This window comes from Chrysemys picta, chromosome 15, assembly GCF_011386835.1.
Source record: "Chrysemys picta bellii isolate R12L10 chromosome 15, ASM1138683v2, whole genome shotgun sequence".
NCBI classification, from domain to species: Eukaryota; Metazoa; Chordata; order Testudines; family Emydidae; genus Chrysemys; species Chrysemys picta.
Window position 1 is genome coordinate 29,214,737 of NC_088805.1, and position 19,845 is coordinate 29,234,581.

A 19,845-nucleotide genomic window follows, 5' to 3' on the forward strand; every position below is an offset into this window, starting at 1 on the left:
AACTGAAACAAAGTCTAGGCAGACACTAGAAAGTGACTGACTGACTGAAAATTATGCTGAGCAGAATGGATTGGAGAACTACTCTTCTGGGGAGAAACTTTACACATTTTTTTTCATTAGCCATCTTTGGTTTCAAAATTTCCAGCTTATTCTTCAGTTTAGCCATAACTGTGATTGTGGTGTACTCTCTGGGCTCTGAGGGTACATCTACACTGCAACTGGCCCATGCCAGCTGCCTGGGGCCTGGGTGAAGGGGGCTGTCTTTAATTGCAGTGTAGACAGTTGGGCTCTGGTTAGCCACGGTGGCTCTTTTTTGGTTCTCTTACTATGTGTGTTAATGTGGGGGATACATCTAAGTTGAGCCTCTATTATGGTGTCTTTAAAAGTTTCCAGCAGCTTGCAGGGATTTTACTTTTGGTGCTGTGCCTTTTAATCTTTCACTAACCTCCTCATTTTTGTGTAGTTCCCCTTTCTGAAATGAAATGCTAGTGTTGGGCTGCTGTGGTGTTTTCCCTGCCACAGGCATGTTTAATTATATTATGGTCACTATTGCCAAGTGGTGCAGCTATATTCACCTCTTGGACCAGATCCTGTGCTCCACTTAAGACTAAATCAAGAATTGCCTCACCTCTTGTGGGTTCCAGGAGTAGCTGCTCCAAGAAGCAGTCATTTAAGGTGTTAAACTTTATCTCTGCATCCCTTCCTGAGGTGACATGTACCCAGCCAATATGGGGGATAGTTGAAATCCCCCATTATTATTCAGTTTTTTATTTTAATAGCCTAATCTCCCTGAGCATTTCACAATCACTTTCACCATCCTGGTCTGTACTCTATCCCTACTGCTATATTCCTGTCAGACCATAGAGATTCTATGCTACAGTTTGGTTAATTTAAAATTTTTACTTCATTTGATTCTATGCTTTTTTACATATAGTGCCACTCCCCCACCAGCACAACCTGTTCTATCCTTCAGATATATTTTGTACCCTAGTATTATGGTGTCCCATTGATTATCCTCATTCTACCAAATTTGTGATGCCTATTCTATCACTATCCTAATTTAATACAAGGCACTCTAGTTCACCAATCTTATTATTTAGACTGCTAGCACTGGTATATAAGCACTTTAAAAGCCTGTCATGTTTTAGCTGTCTGCCATTACATGATGTAATTGAATGGGACTTTTTTCATTTGACTGTTTATCTATGCATCCCATCTTGAGGATCTGATAAGAGAGTTTCCCAGAGAGTAGTTACTAGTGGTTCAGTCATGCTGGAAGGGCATAATAAGTGGAGTCCTGCAGGGATCAGTTCCAGTTCTGTTCAATATCTTCAATGATTTAGATAAAGGCATAGAGTACACTTCTAAAGTTTGTGGACAATACCAAGCTAGGAGGGGTTGCAAGTACTTTGAAGGATAGGATTAAAATTTGAAATGGTCTGAAGTAAATAGGTTGAAATTAAATAAGGACAAATGCAAAGTACTCCATTTAGGAAGGAAGTTGCACCCTATAAAATGGGAAAACTGCTTAAGAAGGAGTACTATGACTGTGGAAAGGGACCTGGGGGTCATAGTGGACCACAAACCTCCTTCTGGGATGTATTAGCAGGAGTGTTGTAAGCAAGACATAAGTAATTCTTCTGCACTGATTAGGCCTCAACTAGAGTATTGTGTCCAGGTCTGGGCACCACATTTCAGGAAGATGTGGAGAAAATGCAGAGAAGAGCAACAAAAATGATTTGAAGTCTAGAAAACATGACTTATGAGGGAAGACTAGAAAAAAAACTGGGTTTGTTTAGTCTGGAAAAGAAGACAGGGGGAGAACCTTTTACATACTTGAAAACTTGTTACAAAGAGGAGGAAATTTTTTTTCTTAACCTCTGAGGATAGGACAAGAAGCAATGGTCTTAAATTGCAGCAAGGGAGGTTTAGGTTGGACCTTTGGAAAAAACTTTTGAACCGTCAGGGTGGTTAAGCACTGGAATAAATTGCTTAGGGAGGTGGTGGAATCTCCAGCATTGTCTAACCTGCTCTTAATCTCCAGCCACCTGGCAGGGATGGTCTAGATAATACTTAATCCTGCCATGAGTGCAGGGGATTGAACTAGAGACCTCTCAAGGTTCTTTCCAGTTTTATAGAATCTTCCACCCTCTCCTCCTTCCTAGGGCATAGAGAATCTCCATTAATAGTCTCTCTCCTCTCAGCTTTCCCCCAGCCCTTAGTTTAAAAACTGCTCAATAACCTTTTTAATTTTAAGTGCCAGCAATCTGTACAGGCTCCCCCTTTCCCAAAAGTTTCCCCAGTTCCTAATAAATCTAAACCCTAAGTTAAGTGTTCTAAAATGTAAACTAGTTTTTTATAAGCCCATCTCAGATTAGGAATTGTTAATGAAGGAACAATACTTTGTAAAAAGTAAAAGTAGTCACATGTTTCAATGGTTGCAGGGAAGCCTGCTTTCTTAAAGCAGTTGTAGTTCAGTAATGGAATGGGACCTGGTGCCAACCAGTGCTGTGTAGACAAGCCCCACAGCCAAACTGCTGAGTGGAATGTACAGCAGATGAGCTGCTTATTGCTCAGTAACATCCCCTCTGGCAGCTGTTGCTGCAGGACTTTCACTGCAAGGCACCATTGTCCATACCGGATGTTACTCTACAGACACACAAGGGCTTGCCCGGGGACAAGTCTGTACTGGTGCCATTCAATGTTCTCCCTGAGAAGGAGGGCTCAGTCAGTGTCAGGGAGGTAGTTGTGTCAAAGGTTTTTCCTTAGAAAAGTCCCATAACATCCTTGATATTAAGTAAGTTGCTTCTGCCAGCAGCAAGCAATGTAACTGAAGCCTGAAGAAGCAGAGAACTCACATCTCTTTACAAATAAAGACACTGTCGGGATGCTTCCACCCAAAGTAAGCATTTATTAAATACAAGAGAAGCCAACTAAAGGAATTAAAAAGTGGCAATCAACCTGGCAATGGTAGTTTCTGGGGCAGAATACTAGGCTGCATCTCTCTTGTTCTCTAGATGATGAGGTCTAATAGGATACCTTATTCATGGGGAAATTGTAGGGTGAAAACATGGAATAAATTAACAAACTGAGCTGCCACATAAGTTTTCTCTGCAGGAGATGCACTGCATTCTTCCTGTTCAAGAGAAACATTACCAGTGTCTGGACTTGCCTTTCCCTATTGTAAAAAATACTTACAGCCCAGCTGCAAAGAAATATAAAGAATATTAGCCCATAGAAGTGGGGTTTAAAGAAGAATTTCTAGTAGTTTTAATTCTCTCAGAAGATGCAACTTCACAGGCAGGTTTTCTATATCCAGCCTCAAGTAATCACACAAAATACATCTAGAGATGGATGTTTAGACTCATTAATGCTGTGTATGGTACCAAGCTGGACACCTTACTAGAATAAATACCTGACTGTTTCCCACTGCTGTGTAATTTTACATTCTGAATGAGTATCCAAGTAAAATAAAAAAAAAATCACAAACCAAGGTTTGCTTAGAAAGACAGGCTTACTCCAGGGACTGCTAGGTTCACTTTGAGCACAAGGAAATAACCAGGATTAGAAAAGCTTTAGTTTAAGGTCATTATCACTGAAGCCACAGCAGCACTTCATTCCTTTAACCTGTTCTTCCTACCAAGGGACCACACCATTCTTCAACTCAGGCAGAAGTAGATGAAGGTTATTTATTGTTGACACATTTTTCCTGTAGGAAGAAGCTTCATTTACACAGCAGGGTGTAAACAGCATTGACTAAAAGTTTGTTAAATGCAACCATAAATAACTATAATAAATAATAGAGATCAAGTAACTTTACAGCACACATTTCAGGGCCACGGTGTGGAGATGCTTTACTCACATGTGCTTTCTGGAAGGAGAAGCAGAAACATTAGCAGCAGTTATCTTACTCACAGCTGTAATCATATCCTAGGAAAGGATTGGCATACCACAGTCCTCAAACCCCTACCAGGGAGGCATTTGACTGAATTTTGAGTCTACTCAAGTTGTTAGGGGTTTGAAAGGAGATACTTAAACAGTACAAAAATGCTATTCAAACCCAGAAAGAAAACCAAAGCATTTAATTGTCAGGAAAAGTAGTTCTGCTCTGAAACTCAGATGACATTCTTCATGTTCCCCTTGCTCAGCAGCTGTTTGAGAATGCACTTTTTAGATGGGACTAAAGCATTTCAAGCAACATATTGTGCTTAGTTTTCCTCTGGTCTTGGTAAACTTTACACATGTTTGCCTTACTTGGAATGATATTTCATCTACATCTATGCTTCTACCAGAAAGTGGACAAGATTCAAGAATATATATTATTCCTACATGTTTCTCAGAGGAGAGGGGGAGGGGAATGCTATAGAATGGTGACAGTTCTCCTAACAAAAGGATTTGGAGCCATTGTATGCCAACTACTACTACTACAGCTGTTACACACACACCTTTCCATTCACACTCAGACCTACACACTTAGTGGCTTTCTCTGTTCTCACACATCCTGTTCTCCAAACATATCACACACATAATAATTCCCAATATTCACAATAATATACAAAAAATACAGCTTTTCAATTCCCATTACAACTGACAAGCCAAACAATTAGTGTCTGTCTTCTAAAGAGACACGTAATACCAACCTTAAAGTACAGTCACACACACAGAGTCCTAGACCTTTCTGTGGTTAGATGTGCACCAGCAGGAAAATGACTAATCTGTAGCTCAGTACTGGCACTTAACTTACATATAGTACTGAGCCAAGTAGTACAGCAGTAATTTCAGTGTTCTCTTCGGTTCTTGAGCACAAATAGGTTTTTCATATGAGTTCAGTTCTAAATGGTTTATGAAGTGATGCCTCACTTTAAATACACCCAATAGAGGGCAACACTTGTTTGCATTAGTGAAGGAAGATAGATGTGGTGTGTTTTACCGCTGCAGAACACATTCCATAACATACAACAGTTTAACATACAGAATTGTCACCTCCCGGTATTCCACCATTATCTTTCTATATAAAATAGAAGCTACATCTTCAATTCAGCAACTCTGTGTCTTTGTCCCCCTTCTAGGTGTCACATTTTTAGGATAATTTGCTTCCTTTTAGATAAATCATTTTTGAGTACAAAAAACAAAGTACAGGTGCTTTAATCACTTACTGGTTAATATTTTAAACATGGAATGTGGTATTTTATACACCATAGAGAGAACCCACTCTTTCTTCCAAAAAATCAAAGATCAGTGAAGGAATTTTTGTTAGTAGGTTCAGTATCAATCCAGGAATGTCTTGATTAGGACTTAACTGTATCATATTCTTCACTGTTCTGGGTTTTTCAGAGTTATCCAACTCTGAAGAGGAAAGTTTGAAAATAAAACATTGAAATTTACTGTGGCAGTTACCAATGTGTCTGATTTGTATTTAAATAGTTAATCAAGAACATTTCAGGATATGTAAACACCTGTAATTGGGAAACCTATTTTCTGTTACAAAACCCGTGTGTGTGTGTGCGCGCGCGCTGGAAGTTCAGTGTATCGAGTACAGAAAACAAACTCTCAGCTTTCATATGAGAGGGATGTTGTTCTGATTTCATGGAAAATGTGAAAATTAATTTAAAAAAAAAATCACATTTTTGTACTCAGAAATGTTTTAGAGGGAGAATGAGCTCTAATCATTTAGATCTGAGCTCTCAACCTCAGAATAGCCAAGTTTGTTGTGTTTGGATGGGCAACACAATTTTAAATTACAAAATTAGAAATGTACATGTTCAAAGATCTTTTAAAATTAAATTATACACATCAAACTGTTCTGTACTAAACTATCCTACAAATATTCCACAAACAAGGCAGCAAAATAACCAGTCCACCACAAAATCTACAAATACAAAATGTAAGTCTTCCAGTAATTACTGTAATGGGAACAAAAGTTCAGAAAATAAATTAGTCTCCAATTCTTCATGTACTGTCACTGGAGGTATTTGCAGGTAAATCACAGGGTTCCAACAGAGCAGAGTCATGAAACGAGCCTCCCAAAAGCATCCCTAGTCTTGGTCTTGCCCAACTCAGCCGCTAAGTGGATCCTCTCTGTAGTGAACAGCATACCGGAGCTTTTCTAGCATTATATCCAGAGAGGAATATTGAGGAAGCTTTATCATGAACATACACGTTTCAACACGGATATACCGAGAATCTGGGGAACCTGTAAAGGAACCACATGAAGGACTTGTTAACAGGCTCTGCACTTGGAAGTTCCAGTTAAGTTTCTTTTCCAAGAAGGTAATTTTCACACACTGTTGATATTAACACGTATCAAAGTAATGGAATCCTGGAAATTCTAGGTTCAGGAGACCCACCAAAAAGCCCAATGGAATTTATACTGTTAAGTTTGGTGGGGCCAGCACGTGGCCTACAGTATCGTCACTTGAAAAGAGATTCTGCTCCACAGGAGCCACATCACGAAATTCCATCACAGTCCCTGCCTCTGCGTAGACGGCCAAAGGGCAGGTATTTGGAGTCTTGAGAAGATTTATTTTCGCTTGAAGCATCTTATTAGGGCCTGGCTTAAAAACAGCCACATTATCTCTCTTGTCATAGTTACAACCAGTTCCTAACTGCAAGGTGCTTTCTTCTGCAGCCTTGTCTACACAGTGGGATAATGCGCACGATGGGGTGTGATTTCTAAAAGACACTAATGTGTGTGTTAACTGGTCCGTGCAGACCCTGCTGGCGTGCACTAAGTTAAACAGCACTCTGTATCATGTTAGTGCACTTTACTCCACTGTGCGGACAAGCCCTCAATCTGTCTGACAAAAAATGTTTTAAAAGGCGGTAAGGATTTCAAATCTAAAAAAGGTCACAAGGTACAAGAGGCTGACTTTATTTATACAAATGTACAGTAAACAACATACCTGCAGCTCCATCTGGGGGTGCAATTTTCATGGGATAAGGTGGGACATGTGCAGTATCTGGCCCTCCATCTTTACATGGACATGTAAAGGGGATTCGTTCCTGGTTGCAGGCAAACTTGATGAATTTGCAGAGTTCTTCTTGAGTAAACATTTCTAATGCACCCCAGAAAAATTCAATATGTTGGTCTGTTTCCATCAGCCCCACCTGGTACATGGTGTGTGCCTATCAGAGGGAAGGGGAAGGACAGTGAAATTAGATACAGATGAAGAACATGATGTGTATTACTCTCCTTTTCACGTCTTCCATCACTTTTATTTTAAAGCACCAGTGATAATGGAAATCAAACACAGCAGGGTATCCTAACCGATCAGTTTTACCAATACAAATTCCACTAGAAATCGATTCACTCAAACTGTTGCATTGAGATGTACCTGGAATTTTATATCATTCTATCCCAACTGCTTCTATAACAGACTGACCGCTACACAGACCCGCTTCCATGCTGTGTTTTATACACTGTTCTATACCAGCTCAAGGCGGCTGCTGTTGTAAGGCAAACACATGTGAAGAGATCACACAATATTGTAATAAGAGTTAAAGGTGTTTGATAACTGAAGCCAAAAAACAACCCCTCTTTGTGGTGCATTGCCTATAGCAGAATATTAACATACTTCAAGGCCAAGGTCAAGTAATTCTGAAAAAGTACGTTTGCAGAAATTATCCTGCTATATCCCATTATGAAATTTTAAACAGCTAATGTAATCTTAGCCAAAGGGGCAGATATTGAATAGAGTTTGGTGACATGGACATTTTTAGAGTTTGATCATTTAAATACTGATTTTAAACAAATTTAAGCCCTGCCTGAAAAACAGAATTGTAGTTTTTCTTGAAACAGAAGCAACTATGCCAGAAGGTGCTTACCAATTCATTACCCTAACTTCAGACACATACGTTCCCAAGGGACTTCAGCCCAACATACCTTCAGGAACTCCAGGTTAATGTAAGGTAACCCACATGTCCTTAGCTCCATTTCTAGAGGAGTCAGCGTTGTTAGAAGCTGCAGGGGTATAATCGACCCTAGTCCAGCCCGCACAGCCGTCATGCAGTCAGGATTCTGCAGTTCATGCAGCCTCAGATTCCGGATTGCTGTTGCATATATGTCCTTATTCTCCCAGCTGACATAAGGGATTCAGAAAGAAATGAGTCAGAAGAAAAGTCTTACTCCCCATTACAAGCTGCAATCCCATTTCCTGGGTTCCCGAACAGGGGCTTCTGGTCATTCATTCTGATGCCATCTGTTCCCAATTTAACCCACATGCAGCTGATCCTGGGGCACGCCCCTTGCTTTCATAGCTGTGAGTACACGCACACAACATGCAGCTCTGACTACTAGGAAGTGGTCACTGTGCAGTACGGCTCAACCCTCCGTTATTTACAGATGAACAGCCGTATGCTGGAGGTTCCCAGCTCCGGCCAGTCAAAGGTACTGGTATTCCCAGCTTTCACCATGTTACAGCAGCATCACCATTTAGCTGATGGTTGAAAAGCCATCACATTTATCCTCGTGAAACACCCTCCCAACAATGGTGTTACTCACATGACGGGAATGTGCCTGCCTCTAGGACACAGCTCCACCTCCTCGCCGGTCATGCTCAGGTAGGTGAACTTGCAGCACGGTTTATTAGGACAATCAGGGCTCTCTGTGGCTAGGTGCTGGGATGCAATTTCAGCACACAAGGCCTCCAGTTCAGTCTCATCGTTTATCTAGAATAACACGTGATAATATCTAGTAACTTGCACTTTACTGTACCTTGCTCTTGTTAATCTCTTCAGACATCATGCCAACATAATGAGTAAAAGGGCAGGCGCCGGCTTCCTCATTTCCCCAGGGGTGCTTCACCCCTGCCCTGCCACAGGCCCCGCCTCCCACTCCACCCCTTCCACAAGCCCCACCCTCCCCAGCGCCTCCTGCACACCGGTGAACAGCTGATCCGCCCCAGGCAGGAGATGTTGGGAGGGAGGGAGAGGAGCTGATCAGTGGGGCTGCTGGTGGGTGCTGAGCACCCACTATTTTTTTCCGATGGGTGCTCCAGCCTCGAAGCACCCAAAGAGTCGGCGCCTATGAAAGGGCCCCATTACATTTTACGTCAGCCAATGACAATGGCACAGACACTGAAAGGCAACCTGTCCACGGGGTAAGCGAGCACACGTGGGTACGAGGAGCAAGCCAGCATTCTAGTTTAGCACTGTACAGATTACGAATGTGGTATTAAGTTTCACATGCTGCATAAAGTAAAATATTTAAGAAGGATAACGAGCACGTCATTTGACCTGCATTCCAGCTGTGAGGATCTGCTGGGGACTCTCTTAGAGGTCTTACAAAAACCCTAAAACTATCCCTGTGACTCTCAGAATGTTTTAAAGATAGTGCCAGCCACTGCTGAGCCCGCCCAATGAACAGACATTGCTGCATTTCCCTTACTGTGCTAACAGCCACTTTGTGCTGTGCATAAGGACAATTAAAATGTCTATTAGAAACGGGGGGTTATGGGAAATTAACATTTGCCAAACAGAACACCATGTTATTAGGAAAAGCAATGTTAGTTTTCACATTTTTAAGGGAATATTATAAAGAATAGTTTAAAAACTAAAGAGCATTTCACAGACAATTTAAAGCTACTACTGTTTTATAGTTCTGCTGACAACTGTGCACCGTACTAACATTTGTGCATGGGATCCCCTACTGCCTGCAATGTTCGAAACTAAGAGCTAAGGGCTGAGTTATGTAACTGATTCACAGCATTAGGTTTCTCCAGATTACTGAATTGCTGGCTAATGAGTAAAACCTGTTGCTACCTAATGTGGAAGCCCTGACACAGTTGATCGTGGCACCTACAGATAAATTGTAAAAGTTAAAAGTTCCTAGTCTCAATTTAAGCAGAGTGTGGCCATCCTGGGAGGGATGACAATGTCTGATTGAGCGGCTTTCCCATGCCAACGGGATGTAAAATGACAAACTCAGGGTCTCATCCTGCAGTTTCATGCATGATGACAAAGCTTTGCACCCACATGGAGCCGTGCTGGCCTTTAACAGGAGTTTGAAGGATCAGGCCCTCAGGCAGTACAATTACGGCAGGGTTTGCTATCAGCAGCTAAGGCCCAGTGCACAAGGGCTATGGGTAAAGAAGACAAAGCAGAAAAGAGGGAAAAAATTACATTTTCAAATTTTTTGACATAGTTGTAGGTAAGGATGTCAGCTTCCTGGAGATCAACATCTGGATCCAGTGGTTCTCCTACTAAGGTCTTCCAGAATGAGGATAAGAGATCCAGTGGAAGAGGAACGTCAGCTCTAACTGCAATGCCCAGCAGCTGTCCAAAGAAATGAAGCAACTGCTCTTCCGCATAGGTTATAGGACTCGGTGTCAGAATATACTTCCCCTTAATAAAACAAACACAAACGTTTAATGATTAGAGAAAACGCCAGAGGTGAATATTTTCAGGAAGTAAGAATTGGCAGGTAAGAGGTTTTCAGCCACATTAGTTGCCGAGAACAGAGTTTCTCAAAGCATGGGGCCCAAAGATATATAAATGTTGGCCCTTAACAACACATTGGGGTGTTGAAGGGGGCTCTGCTTTTAAAAGTTTGGGAAACGCTGGCCTAGTTTTTTTGTATTAGTTTTAATAGTTTAAGGTCTAAAGCATCTAGGTGTTAAACAGCCCTGCGGTAGTCTGCATACAGACCTGGACTGTGTTTATGTTTATGCGGTCTGCTCTGCCCCAGGTCAGCAGCACTGCAGGAAAGGAACCATGCCTCAGTGACTGAGCTCTCTGGGACAGGGCCCACGGCTTTACTTGTTTCTGTAAAATGTCTAGCACACAAAATAGGGGCCAAATTCCAATACCCTTACTCACACTGAGTTGGGTCTTACTCCACAAGTAGCACTACTGATTTCAGTGAGGACACTTGTGGAGTAAGAATGGCAGAATCTGGCCCATAAATAACTTCTCATGAAGAAATACAAGGGACAATCTTGAAATCAAACACTTTAAAGGGTGCTTTGGAGGAGATGAGCTTTGTTCTAAGGTGCGAACTACAGCATGGAGCAGACAGACAAGCACCTTACTTCTGGTGGACATTTTCTAAACACCATGCAGGGAACTCACCTACACATTCCCTCCAGTCATTAATGGGAGTTGTATGGCTAACTCCCACATGCATCGCTTTGAACCCCCCCCAGTTGTCAGCAACTGAGAGCATTCTAATCCTGCCCTAGTCACTGAGCGCCGATAGCGCGAGTGTCCTTCGTACGAGGAAAGCACTTTTCTATGAATTCCCCATGGGGATCTCGTACCTTATTCTTATTGACTGCAGAGCTGGGGCACAACAAGAGGAGGGAAAGCGAGGAGCTCTGTAACTCCTTACAGACCTGCCACAGGAAGTGACGAAACGAACCACCTGAAAGAGAGAGGCAATGCTTTCACTCGAACAAACCACACCCCGCCTCTGGCCTCGCTCCTGTTGCCTTCTTGTCCAGTGTACTATCCCCCTGAAATCAACATGTAACTCCAATTTCTACAGGTGAAACATGTTTCATTGTGTATAGGTGGATAACCAAGAGTGGGGAAGATGGCAGCCATCCCTAACCTGTTCATGTGCATGTCTCCACTGCCATTGTTTAACTGCAGAAGAGACCATTCAGTGGATTGCTTTCCACTGCATTCTCAAGTAATGGTCTTGCCTTCAACCGCTAGTTGTTTATTTAAGGTTATCTGGAGAGGTGCAATACCTGCTTAGACTTCAAGGAGAAGTCATAACCTTATTAAGATGGAATGTATTTTCATAAAAACAACGAGGAGTCCGGTGGCACCTTAAAGACTAACAGATTTATTTGAGCATAAGCTTTTGTGGGTAAAAAACCCACTCCTCGTTTTTGTGGATACAGATTAACACGGCTACCCCTCTGATACTTCATATTTTCATAGTGACGGAACATGCAGGCAGTGTGCTCACAATATAGTTAAATGCAATGAGGCAATACTGCTAGAATCTTAAAGCAAACCAAGTTAAGTATGCATCACATTAATCTATTTACAGGTATTGTTATTCATCATAACTGTGCATCTTAAAAAGAAAACTTGGATCTAATACTTTGAGGGGATACTTCAAACAGCTCTTTAATGACATTTCTGTGCACCTCCAATAACTTCCTGCAGTTTGATAGAACTGAGTAGTCAGTAGTGGGGAAAGTGTGAACTAGAATTTCCATTTTTCCATCTCCCGTGCTATATCCTGTCATTAACCTCCTAAGACGACCCATTAGAATCAGTACACGGAGATTGTATCAATCTAGCAAACAGGAATTGATTTTCTTTTCTCAGATAGTTTGTTCTTTAAACCTCCCTTGCAATTGCATGTACCCCGAGGATGGCAACAAATCAGTAAAAAGGAAACTTTCTCCTGGCTCTTATACCAGTATCTCTTGGAGATGCCACCCAACAGTATGTAGCACTGGGGAAAGTGTCTCTAAGCCAAAGTTTAGTGATGAAGTCATTTAGATAAGCCTCTCCCTAAGGTCAGTATGTTCAGAAAACTAGTTGGCCTCAGATATGATGTTTTCCCAATTTCTTTCTAGCATAAGAATAAAGCATACCAGGGACTCGCATTTCATGTCTCCAAAGAAAGATTTGTAATATAAATGTCTACTCAGATAAACCAAACAACTATCAGATAGCTTAGACCCCAAACTTAGGCTTTTGTTTTTCCCCTTCCAAAAAAGGGAAACTATGAAAATGAACCTTTTTTTTTTTTTTTTTAAATTGGCTTAATTTAAACCTTTCCCCTGAAGTGTCTGCAACTCAGCTATTGTAACATGGGGTTAATAAAGACAAAAACAAAAAGTGAAACTGACCAGTGTACTCTCACTGTCCCAGCCAAGTTGCACTCAAAAATCAAACACAAAGTGTTGGGAGAAAAGGAGACATATCACAGTCAGTCGTTATTTAACAAAAAAAGTTCTTACCTAACAAACGTTCTTTTAAGTAGAGCATCACTGTAGTGTCACTAGGGATCTGCCCCTGTACTACTTATTCAGTCTAAACAGTCATTAACTTTTATGGAACCTGGTCCTAGTAGACACTACAAGCTCAAGTCCTCTCTAGCATTAGTTCTCCCTGCCTTCTTTGGGTACATTCTGATCAACGTGCCCAATGCTACAGGTGTCACTACTATTCTGTCAGACTGTAACTTACTTGTTCCATGAACCTCCTCTCCAGTGAAGCGAATGTTAAAGGCATATGTGGGATCCCCACCACTGGCTAGTTTAACACAGAGCTGAGAGGATGGCACACAGGCTAGCTGCCTAGCTGCCTGGCAGAAGTAGGAATTCTCTGAAGAACGGATCTCCCCTGTTTAAAAGAAACATCTTTAAAAATTGAATCTACTTTGAGTATTTGGTGTTCATAAGAGAGCGAGCGTGGTTATTTTAAGACCAATTTGAAATCCTAGGCAGTAAATGAAAATGAATTGTAGAGAGAATAAATAATGCACATACCTCCCACGATTTCTAAGGGATCCAGTGTGATTTCTGGGGCTGCATGATCTGCTGTTCTTTGCACTGTGGCATTCAGCACTCGATTCATTACAGTCACCTTTGTGTCATAAAAGATTAAACCTAAATAAAGAAATACATGGTTAGGTCTACATTGGTCCTTCTCTCAGAGGGGGAGCCGTGTTAGTCTGAATCTGTAAAAAGCAACAGAGGGTCCTGTGGCACCTTTGAGACTAACAGAAGTACTGGGAGCATAAGCTTTCGTGGGTAAGAACCTCACTTCTTCAGATGCAAGTCTTGCATCTGAAGAAGTGAGGTTCTTACCCACGAAAGCTTATGCTCCCAGTACTTCTGTTAGTCTCAAAGGTGCCACAGGACCCTCTGTTGCTTTTTATTGGTCCTTCTGTCATTTTACTTCCTGAAATCATCTGAACAACAACATTTTGAGACTGATTTAATCTTCTGTAAGCCTCAGTCTAAGAGCTGGCAAACCCAAACAAACCTTTGGACACTTTTTGTATTCAGAGTTAATATTATTGGAAGACACATGTCAAGTAAGTACTTTATCATGACATTTCTGTACAACAGATTTCTTATATTAGAGGAGTATTTCCTGTCAGCCAAACCATAAGCTGTGCAAATAAGATAGAAAAGCACATTTCTAAATCATTTTCTGAAATCTGGCATGCTCTGAGGGTGATGATGAGGATATAAATAAGTGTGTTGCATGGCACCCCAAATCCATACGCTACGCACAGACAGAGACTGCGAACACTCAACTTTCATACCTTTGGTTTGCAAGTGCTCTTTTCTGGTTGGGTAGAAGCAAAGACCCAGCATCAGCTATTTCTCCAGAGTAAATGAAGTGATTGATCTGGCTAGGATAGCCTAAACCTTTTACTCATTTTAGAATTACTGGAGATTCTCATGAAGGCGTCTATCTTTGTAAGCCTATCACATCTGTGGAAGTTAGCAGGCTCCCCGGTTCTGGAACCCTTCACTATATTGTATGCTCCTGTGACTGAAATACCTTATTGTTATTTAGATTGCGGTAGCACATGGAATCCCCAAGCAGGACAAACGTCCCTTGTGCTAGGTATTCTACACAAACGGAACAGCCGGTCTCCATCCGCCAACCATACAATCTAAATATTGATGTTTGTAGTGAGACACAGCAGCCTCCTCGTACTTCAGCAAGGTCATTTGAAACATAGCACTGCTCTGGTTGGTTCTCTCTAATCCAGGAAAACACTAACAACAGCTCTTACTCATGTGCTCACGTTGTTCTTATACAGTCACCCCATTCAGTCAGCATACTGGGTTAGCTGGTTGAGAAGCGAAGTCAAGGAGCTTTTGTCAGTATGGTGATCAACTCTTTATCTCCCCACAAAGTTCTCCGATTTCCGAGGTAAGTGTCGATTAATATTTTCTCCAACCATTACCAATTAGAGAATCCCCAGAACATGCTAACTTCCCCCAAGCATCAAACAGTCACAGAACTCATGCAGTCCTAGAGACACTGACCTTTGGCCTCTTGCAATAACGCAGCAATACTATTAGTGTACATTTCTGTCTGTCGCAGCTCCACCAGTGGTAGGAAGAAGGTCTCCAGCATGGTGTTCAGAGACTGAAGCAGTGCAAAACGCAGACGTAGACTTTCAATGGGAACATCTAAGATGGGGGAAAAGTTCAGAAACAGAGAGGTAAAGGACAGGATAGGAGTCCCCAAACTCATCACACCGGCACCCATTCTGGCATAGTGACCTAGTGACCACAGACTGTGTGGGCCCTGCAGAACGAACTACCCTCATGTCCATTAGCAGCAGCCCCTGCAGGCCAGGGTAGAGACACACTGACAAGGTTTTGTGTAGGGGAAGCCCGCACTGCCATTGCTTATGCTGTTCCTTTTCTGTGGTGACCCAGAGGACTTCAGTTTCCAGGGCTGTCAGTCCAGTGCTGAATTCACAGCCCTTCACTACGTGTTTCACAGTGAATCCATAAGCAATCAATAACCAGGAACTGAAGAGGAATACAAGCGTATGAAGTAATAACTAGAAACCCCCCAATCTGTGCATACTCAGCAGACAAGAGACTCTGGGATCAGCTGCGTCAGCTGGATCCAAGTAAACTTCATGTGGGTGCAGTCGTGCCGGGGTAATTGCAAGATGGCGGCAGAGTCGGTTGATGTACTGCACAAGGGCTACGTCCATTTCCAAAGCCCACTTCCGGGATGCTTTCTGAGCGTGTCTCGCGTCAATGCAGGCACACCTGAAGAACAAGGGGATTAGAACTGTTACATGCAAATGCTCCCCTGGACTGTATTAACCATGAAGCCAGGTGGCTTTAGGTCTCTCCTTTTCCCTTTCCCTAAGTACAACTCCTTTAGCCTAGAGATTAGAATGCTTCAGATATGAGGGAGAACGAATCATTATCATCCCCCCTTGCCTGACTTTCATTACCTGCTTACTAGGCTTACTTACTGCCCTGGGCACTCTCTACTCTAAGCTCTTAAGCAGACAAGGGAGTGGGATATAGCAGGCAGGCAATTTGCAGCTCAATACCAGGGAAGAGGATCAATCCATTTAAGGGACTTCTCTGCTTTGAAATGGTAACAGGGAAGAAAGAAACATGATGACTAAACATTCTACTCTGTACTGGCTCCTTCAAAACAAGTGGAGAAATCTCCCGAAGCAGTTTCAATACCATGAGGCACAGAATGCAGGTTTGATGTGGCACGAAGCCAGAGAAGGCCAGTTCAGGCAACAGCTGGCAGTGCAGTTTTTGACAGATCAGTTTATTATGGATTTTGGAAGTAAGAGGGACAAAATGAATTAATTTTGTTTAAATCAGGTTTCCACAATTCAGGTGTGATCCTCCTAGCTAGCATGTGGGAGCCAGGAACACTCATCCTGGCAGCTGAATATGAATCGAGTCCCTTAAGTAACATTCTAAGAAACTATTTAACAATTCTATGTTGAGGCATTGTAGCCATGTCCAGAAGTGTACTGAGCATTAAGAAGCATCAGACTAGCTGGAGTAGAACTGATCCATTCCAAACACGTTCAGATTAAGCACTGAATTCTATACCACTTTTACAAAACATGTATCGCACCTTTCAAAATGAAGATCATATCCACAGGACAAAATAGCTCTCCAGACACTACGGATGTCCTGTTTGGCTCGATCAACAACAAATCTGTGAAATCCATCCAGTGTCAAATACTTCTCTTCTGGAACTGACAGCAGAGATGCAAGTATCAAGCAATTAGTAACTTACCAGAAAAAAATGTATATCAAGCAGGCTTATTTCCAGAGTGTTTGCTTTTGTCTGGCTACCCTCAACTGACAGCCGAAACTCAAGCTCCCTGCCTGCTTCCCACTGGTCTTGTCCTCTCCACAAGGGACAACTCCAAGACAGCCTTTCCCAGAAGAAAATCTGAAAACATCAGGGTTGCTAGGGTTGAATTCAGTGTTAATTTCTCCCTTATTAACGACTCCATCCCTGTAATTCCATCACGGAGCATTTCTACCTGAGAGGGAGCTCTATGCTAGCTCTCCTATAACCTGACCATGTGTTTCCAAAACCGAAGGGTGGAGCCACAGAACGAACCCTTGTTCTCAAGTCTTACTGGCCCGGGAGTGGAATATCAAGTGAGAGCCTTGCACTCCATTCCCCTGCCTGGCGGTGCCAGACCCAAGATTGCCATGCCAGCTACGCTGCATTTCTGAAGCTTTTATTTCAGCTTAATAGATTACAAACGTCTTACTACAAAGAAACCAATTCCACACTAAAACGGAGGAACACAAACACAGGGCAAGTCCCATTGTTCAATCACATTCTGTCTCCATTACACATTGCCTTTATACCCTAAGCTCTTTGGATGTAGAGGAAGACTAGTTCCCTGCCCCAAGTGCGCCGCTGGAGCTATAATAATCACGTGCCAAGTTCTGCCCTCATTTACCCCAGGGACTCCAGATTCACACTGATACAAGCGAGAGTGGAAATTGGACCAACATTTGCCATTAGTTTAATCTTTTCAACAACGTGTAAATTAACCTCATTTAAAAAAAGACAAGTGGTCTTTCATTTTTAGTCTAGAAATACCTGGCCACTTTACATGTTTGACATCTTTACCCTTTGATAGATAACAGGTTTTCAGAGATAAAGGAATGAGAAGAATTTCTAGACAGCCCCAACCTTCTTGTTTCTTTGTAGGAGACTTCTCTGGGTCCTTCTCATCAGGTTTGCCCTTCTCTGGAGATTTTGGCTTTACAGTAGGTTTTTTCTCACTTAAAGCTGTTCTGCTATGGGACAGAAACAGTTTTTTGGTTAGAACGCACATTTCCTTAAATGACTGAGTGTGGGATTAGTCTAAAATATGAAATATTGTTTAACATAATAAATGATGTATGCCCTCAAAGCCATGAGTTATTTTAGGTCGCCTCTTGATTTTTTAAAAATTTTCTTTTAAAATCATCTTCTGCACACCAGTATGTCAGAACACTGACCAGAAAAAGCTAGTTCCATGCAGAAAAGCCAGCTGTTTTAGGACTGCAGAAAAGTTCAAGGCACTAACCTGACACTATTGAGCACAGACTTTTCTTTTGCAGGTGGTTTAGTAACCGGACGTTTGGAGCTCACAACTTTCACTGGATGTTGCTCTTTGCCTGCCTTGTTATACTTGCTCTTGTCAAACTTAGGCTTGGACACACCGTATTTCCTTAAAATCTTCCAAAAGAGAAATGAATGATGAGCCAATATTTTCAAATTACCCCAGGAGAGTAATTAAAGAGGTGTTTTACACACAGCTACCTGAGTGAGTTGGTCCTCCAGCACCTTCTTTGGTGGGCGGACATTTGTGAAGAAGACATGGAGAAGGTTTCCAGGAGTCTGGGAATTTATTTGCTCTTTGCTCAGATAAATATCAGCAACTTTAATGGGTTTCGCTGGAGTCAGGCTCAGCATTTGTTCAGAGTGACCACAGCTCTTAAATATTTCCGAGAGGACTTCTCGAGCACCTGGGACCAATTTCTCACCTAATACAAAAAATTGCAATACAGTACAAATCCAACATGAAAAGAGAGTTTAGAATTAAGACACTGGGAAGATGTGTTTCTATTCATTCACTATATTATTTAAAAAAAACTTGTGCTCTAAAATACTAGACAGCAAATAATTTAGAAAATAAAACAAAGCAGTCATGACATTTTTAAAGTTCAATGGATGGTACTGCAGACAGTGCCTTCCATTTATTTTGATCCACTACGTTAGTGTAATTTTGAGTGACATCAACAATTGATTTAGTTATCCAGCAGATCCCGGGGTGCACATCACAATTTGCATAGGTACACAACAGTGTTTATGTCAATAATTGAATTAATTGTTCTCTGAGGCCAATTCTCTCCCCCCCCTCGCCCCGGATTAATCTTTTCTCCCCCTCATTTAGAATTTAGGCCCCATCCAACTGATATAATTTTCTACATCTTTCTATGATTTGATTCAAGAGGTTTTGATCACATTGTTAGAATAAAATTAACCGTTGATTGATGTAAAATTCTGCTCAGTTACTCTGGATTTGCCCCAGCGTAACTCCGTCCAAGTCAAGGAATAGTTTGGTCTAATATTTGTAAATGGGTTAAAAATCACAATTTTTTTTCCTGTCGACTATTAAATAAGTTAATCATGAATAATATTGTATTTACTATCTGACTGATCAGCTTTAGCGATTGTTGAATACTCTAATTGTCACAAATCCCCTCCCCCCAATCTATTGGCAAGTAATTTATACGAGAACGATTTTTTCCATTGTCAGTCAGTCTGTCAATGAATTATTCTGCATTTACACCAGCGTAAGTGAGAAGAATGTGACCACTGCATAAAACCTGGAAACAAGGTATTTACCAATATGAAAGATACACACCTTTTATCGATTTATCATTAAAATAGTCTTCTAGGACTGGGCTCCCTTGCGTATCAAATAAACTCTGATTTACAGTAGATACAGTTAAAATCTCCTCAGTTGACATTTCCATTAGTTCATCTTCACCATCCAGACTTGACAAACCAATCAGATCACTACTGTTAAATAAACTGGCTCGGATTTTCTCTATTTTAGCTCGTGACCTTATCTGCATAAATAACGAAAGTAGTTACAAGGAATTCTGATGGGGAACAAATTATCTGTCATTTATATTGGTTAAGTCTTGCATTCTCTTTTCTTGCAGAGGTTTAACATTACACATGTGCGACATTAATCCTCTGATACCAGAATTCAGATTCACCTGGCAATACATCCACTCTAGGAAGTGGGTTCTTTGAAACCACCATACCCTGGGTTAATTACACAGGCCTCTGAGAAATGACTATTCCATTTCTTAAGTTTGGAGGCAACTC

At 41.6% G+C, this 19,845-nt stretch overlaps 1 protein-coding gene across 7 annotated transcripts in view; it reads right to left on the minus strand.

Moving 5' to 3' along the window:
- Positions 1-3,675: 3,675 nt before the first annotated feature.
- The window catches only part of HECTD4 (HECT domain E3 ubiquitin protein ligase 4), a 109,532-nt gene continuing 93,362 nt past the window's right edge, over positions 3,676-19,845 (minus strand). For 3 of the 7 annotated variants that reach the window (XM_065568794.1, XM_065568792.1, XM_065568797.1), the window contains 15 exons: positions 19,373-19,580; positions 18,265-18,488; positions 18,029-18,180; positions 17,557-17,756; positions 16,564-16,687; positions 15,529-15,719; positions 14,976-15,122; positions 13,455-13,574; positions 13,153-13,308; positions 11,256-11,359; positions 10,120-10,341; positions 8,501-8,667; positions 7,883-8,078; positions 6,903-7,125; positions 3,676-6,193 (listed from right to left, as the gene is read on the minus strand). In XM_065568794.1, the coding sequence (XP_065424866.1) occupies positions 6,057-6,193; positions 6,903-7,125; positions 7,883-8,078; positions 8,501-8,667; positions 10,120-10,341; positions 11,256-11,359; positions 13,153-13,308; positions 13,455-13,574; positions 14,976-15,122; positions 15,529-15,719; positions 16,564-16,687; positions 17,557-17,756; positions 18,029-18,180; positions 18,265-18,488; positions 19,373-19,580 (2,571 nt within the window). In that variant the 3' untranslated portion in view covers positions 3,676-6,056. The remainder of the gene's footprint in view (positions 6,194-6,902; positions 7,126-7,882; positions 8,079-8,500; positions 8,668-10,119; positions 10,342-11,255; positions 11,360-13,152; positions 13,309-13,454; positions 13,575-14,975; positions 15,123-15,528; positions 15,720-16,563; positions 16,688-17,556; positions 17,757-18,028; positions 18,181-18,264; positions 18,489-19,372; positions 19,581-19,845) is intronic. The other 4 variants (XM_065568796.1, XM_042852441.2, XM_065568795.1 and 1 more) reach the window with 3 other exon arrangements.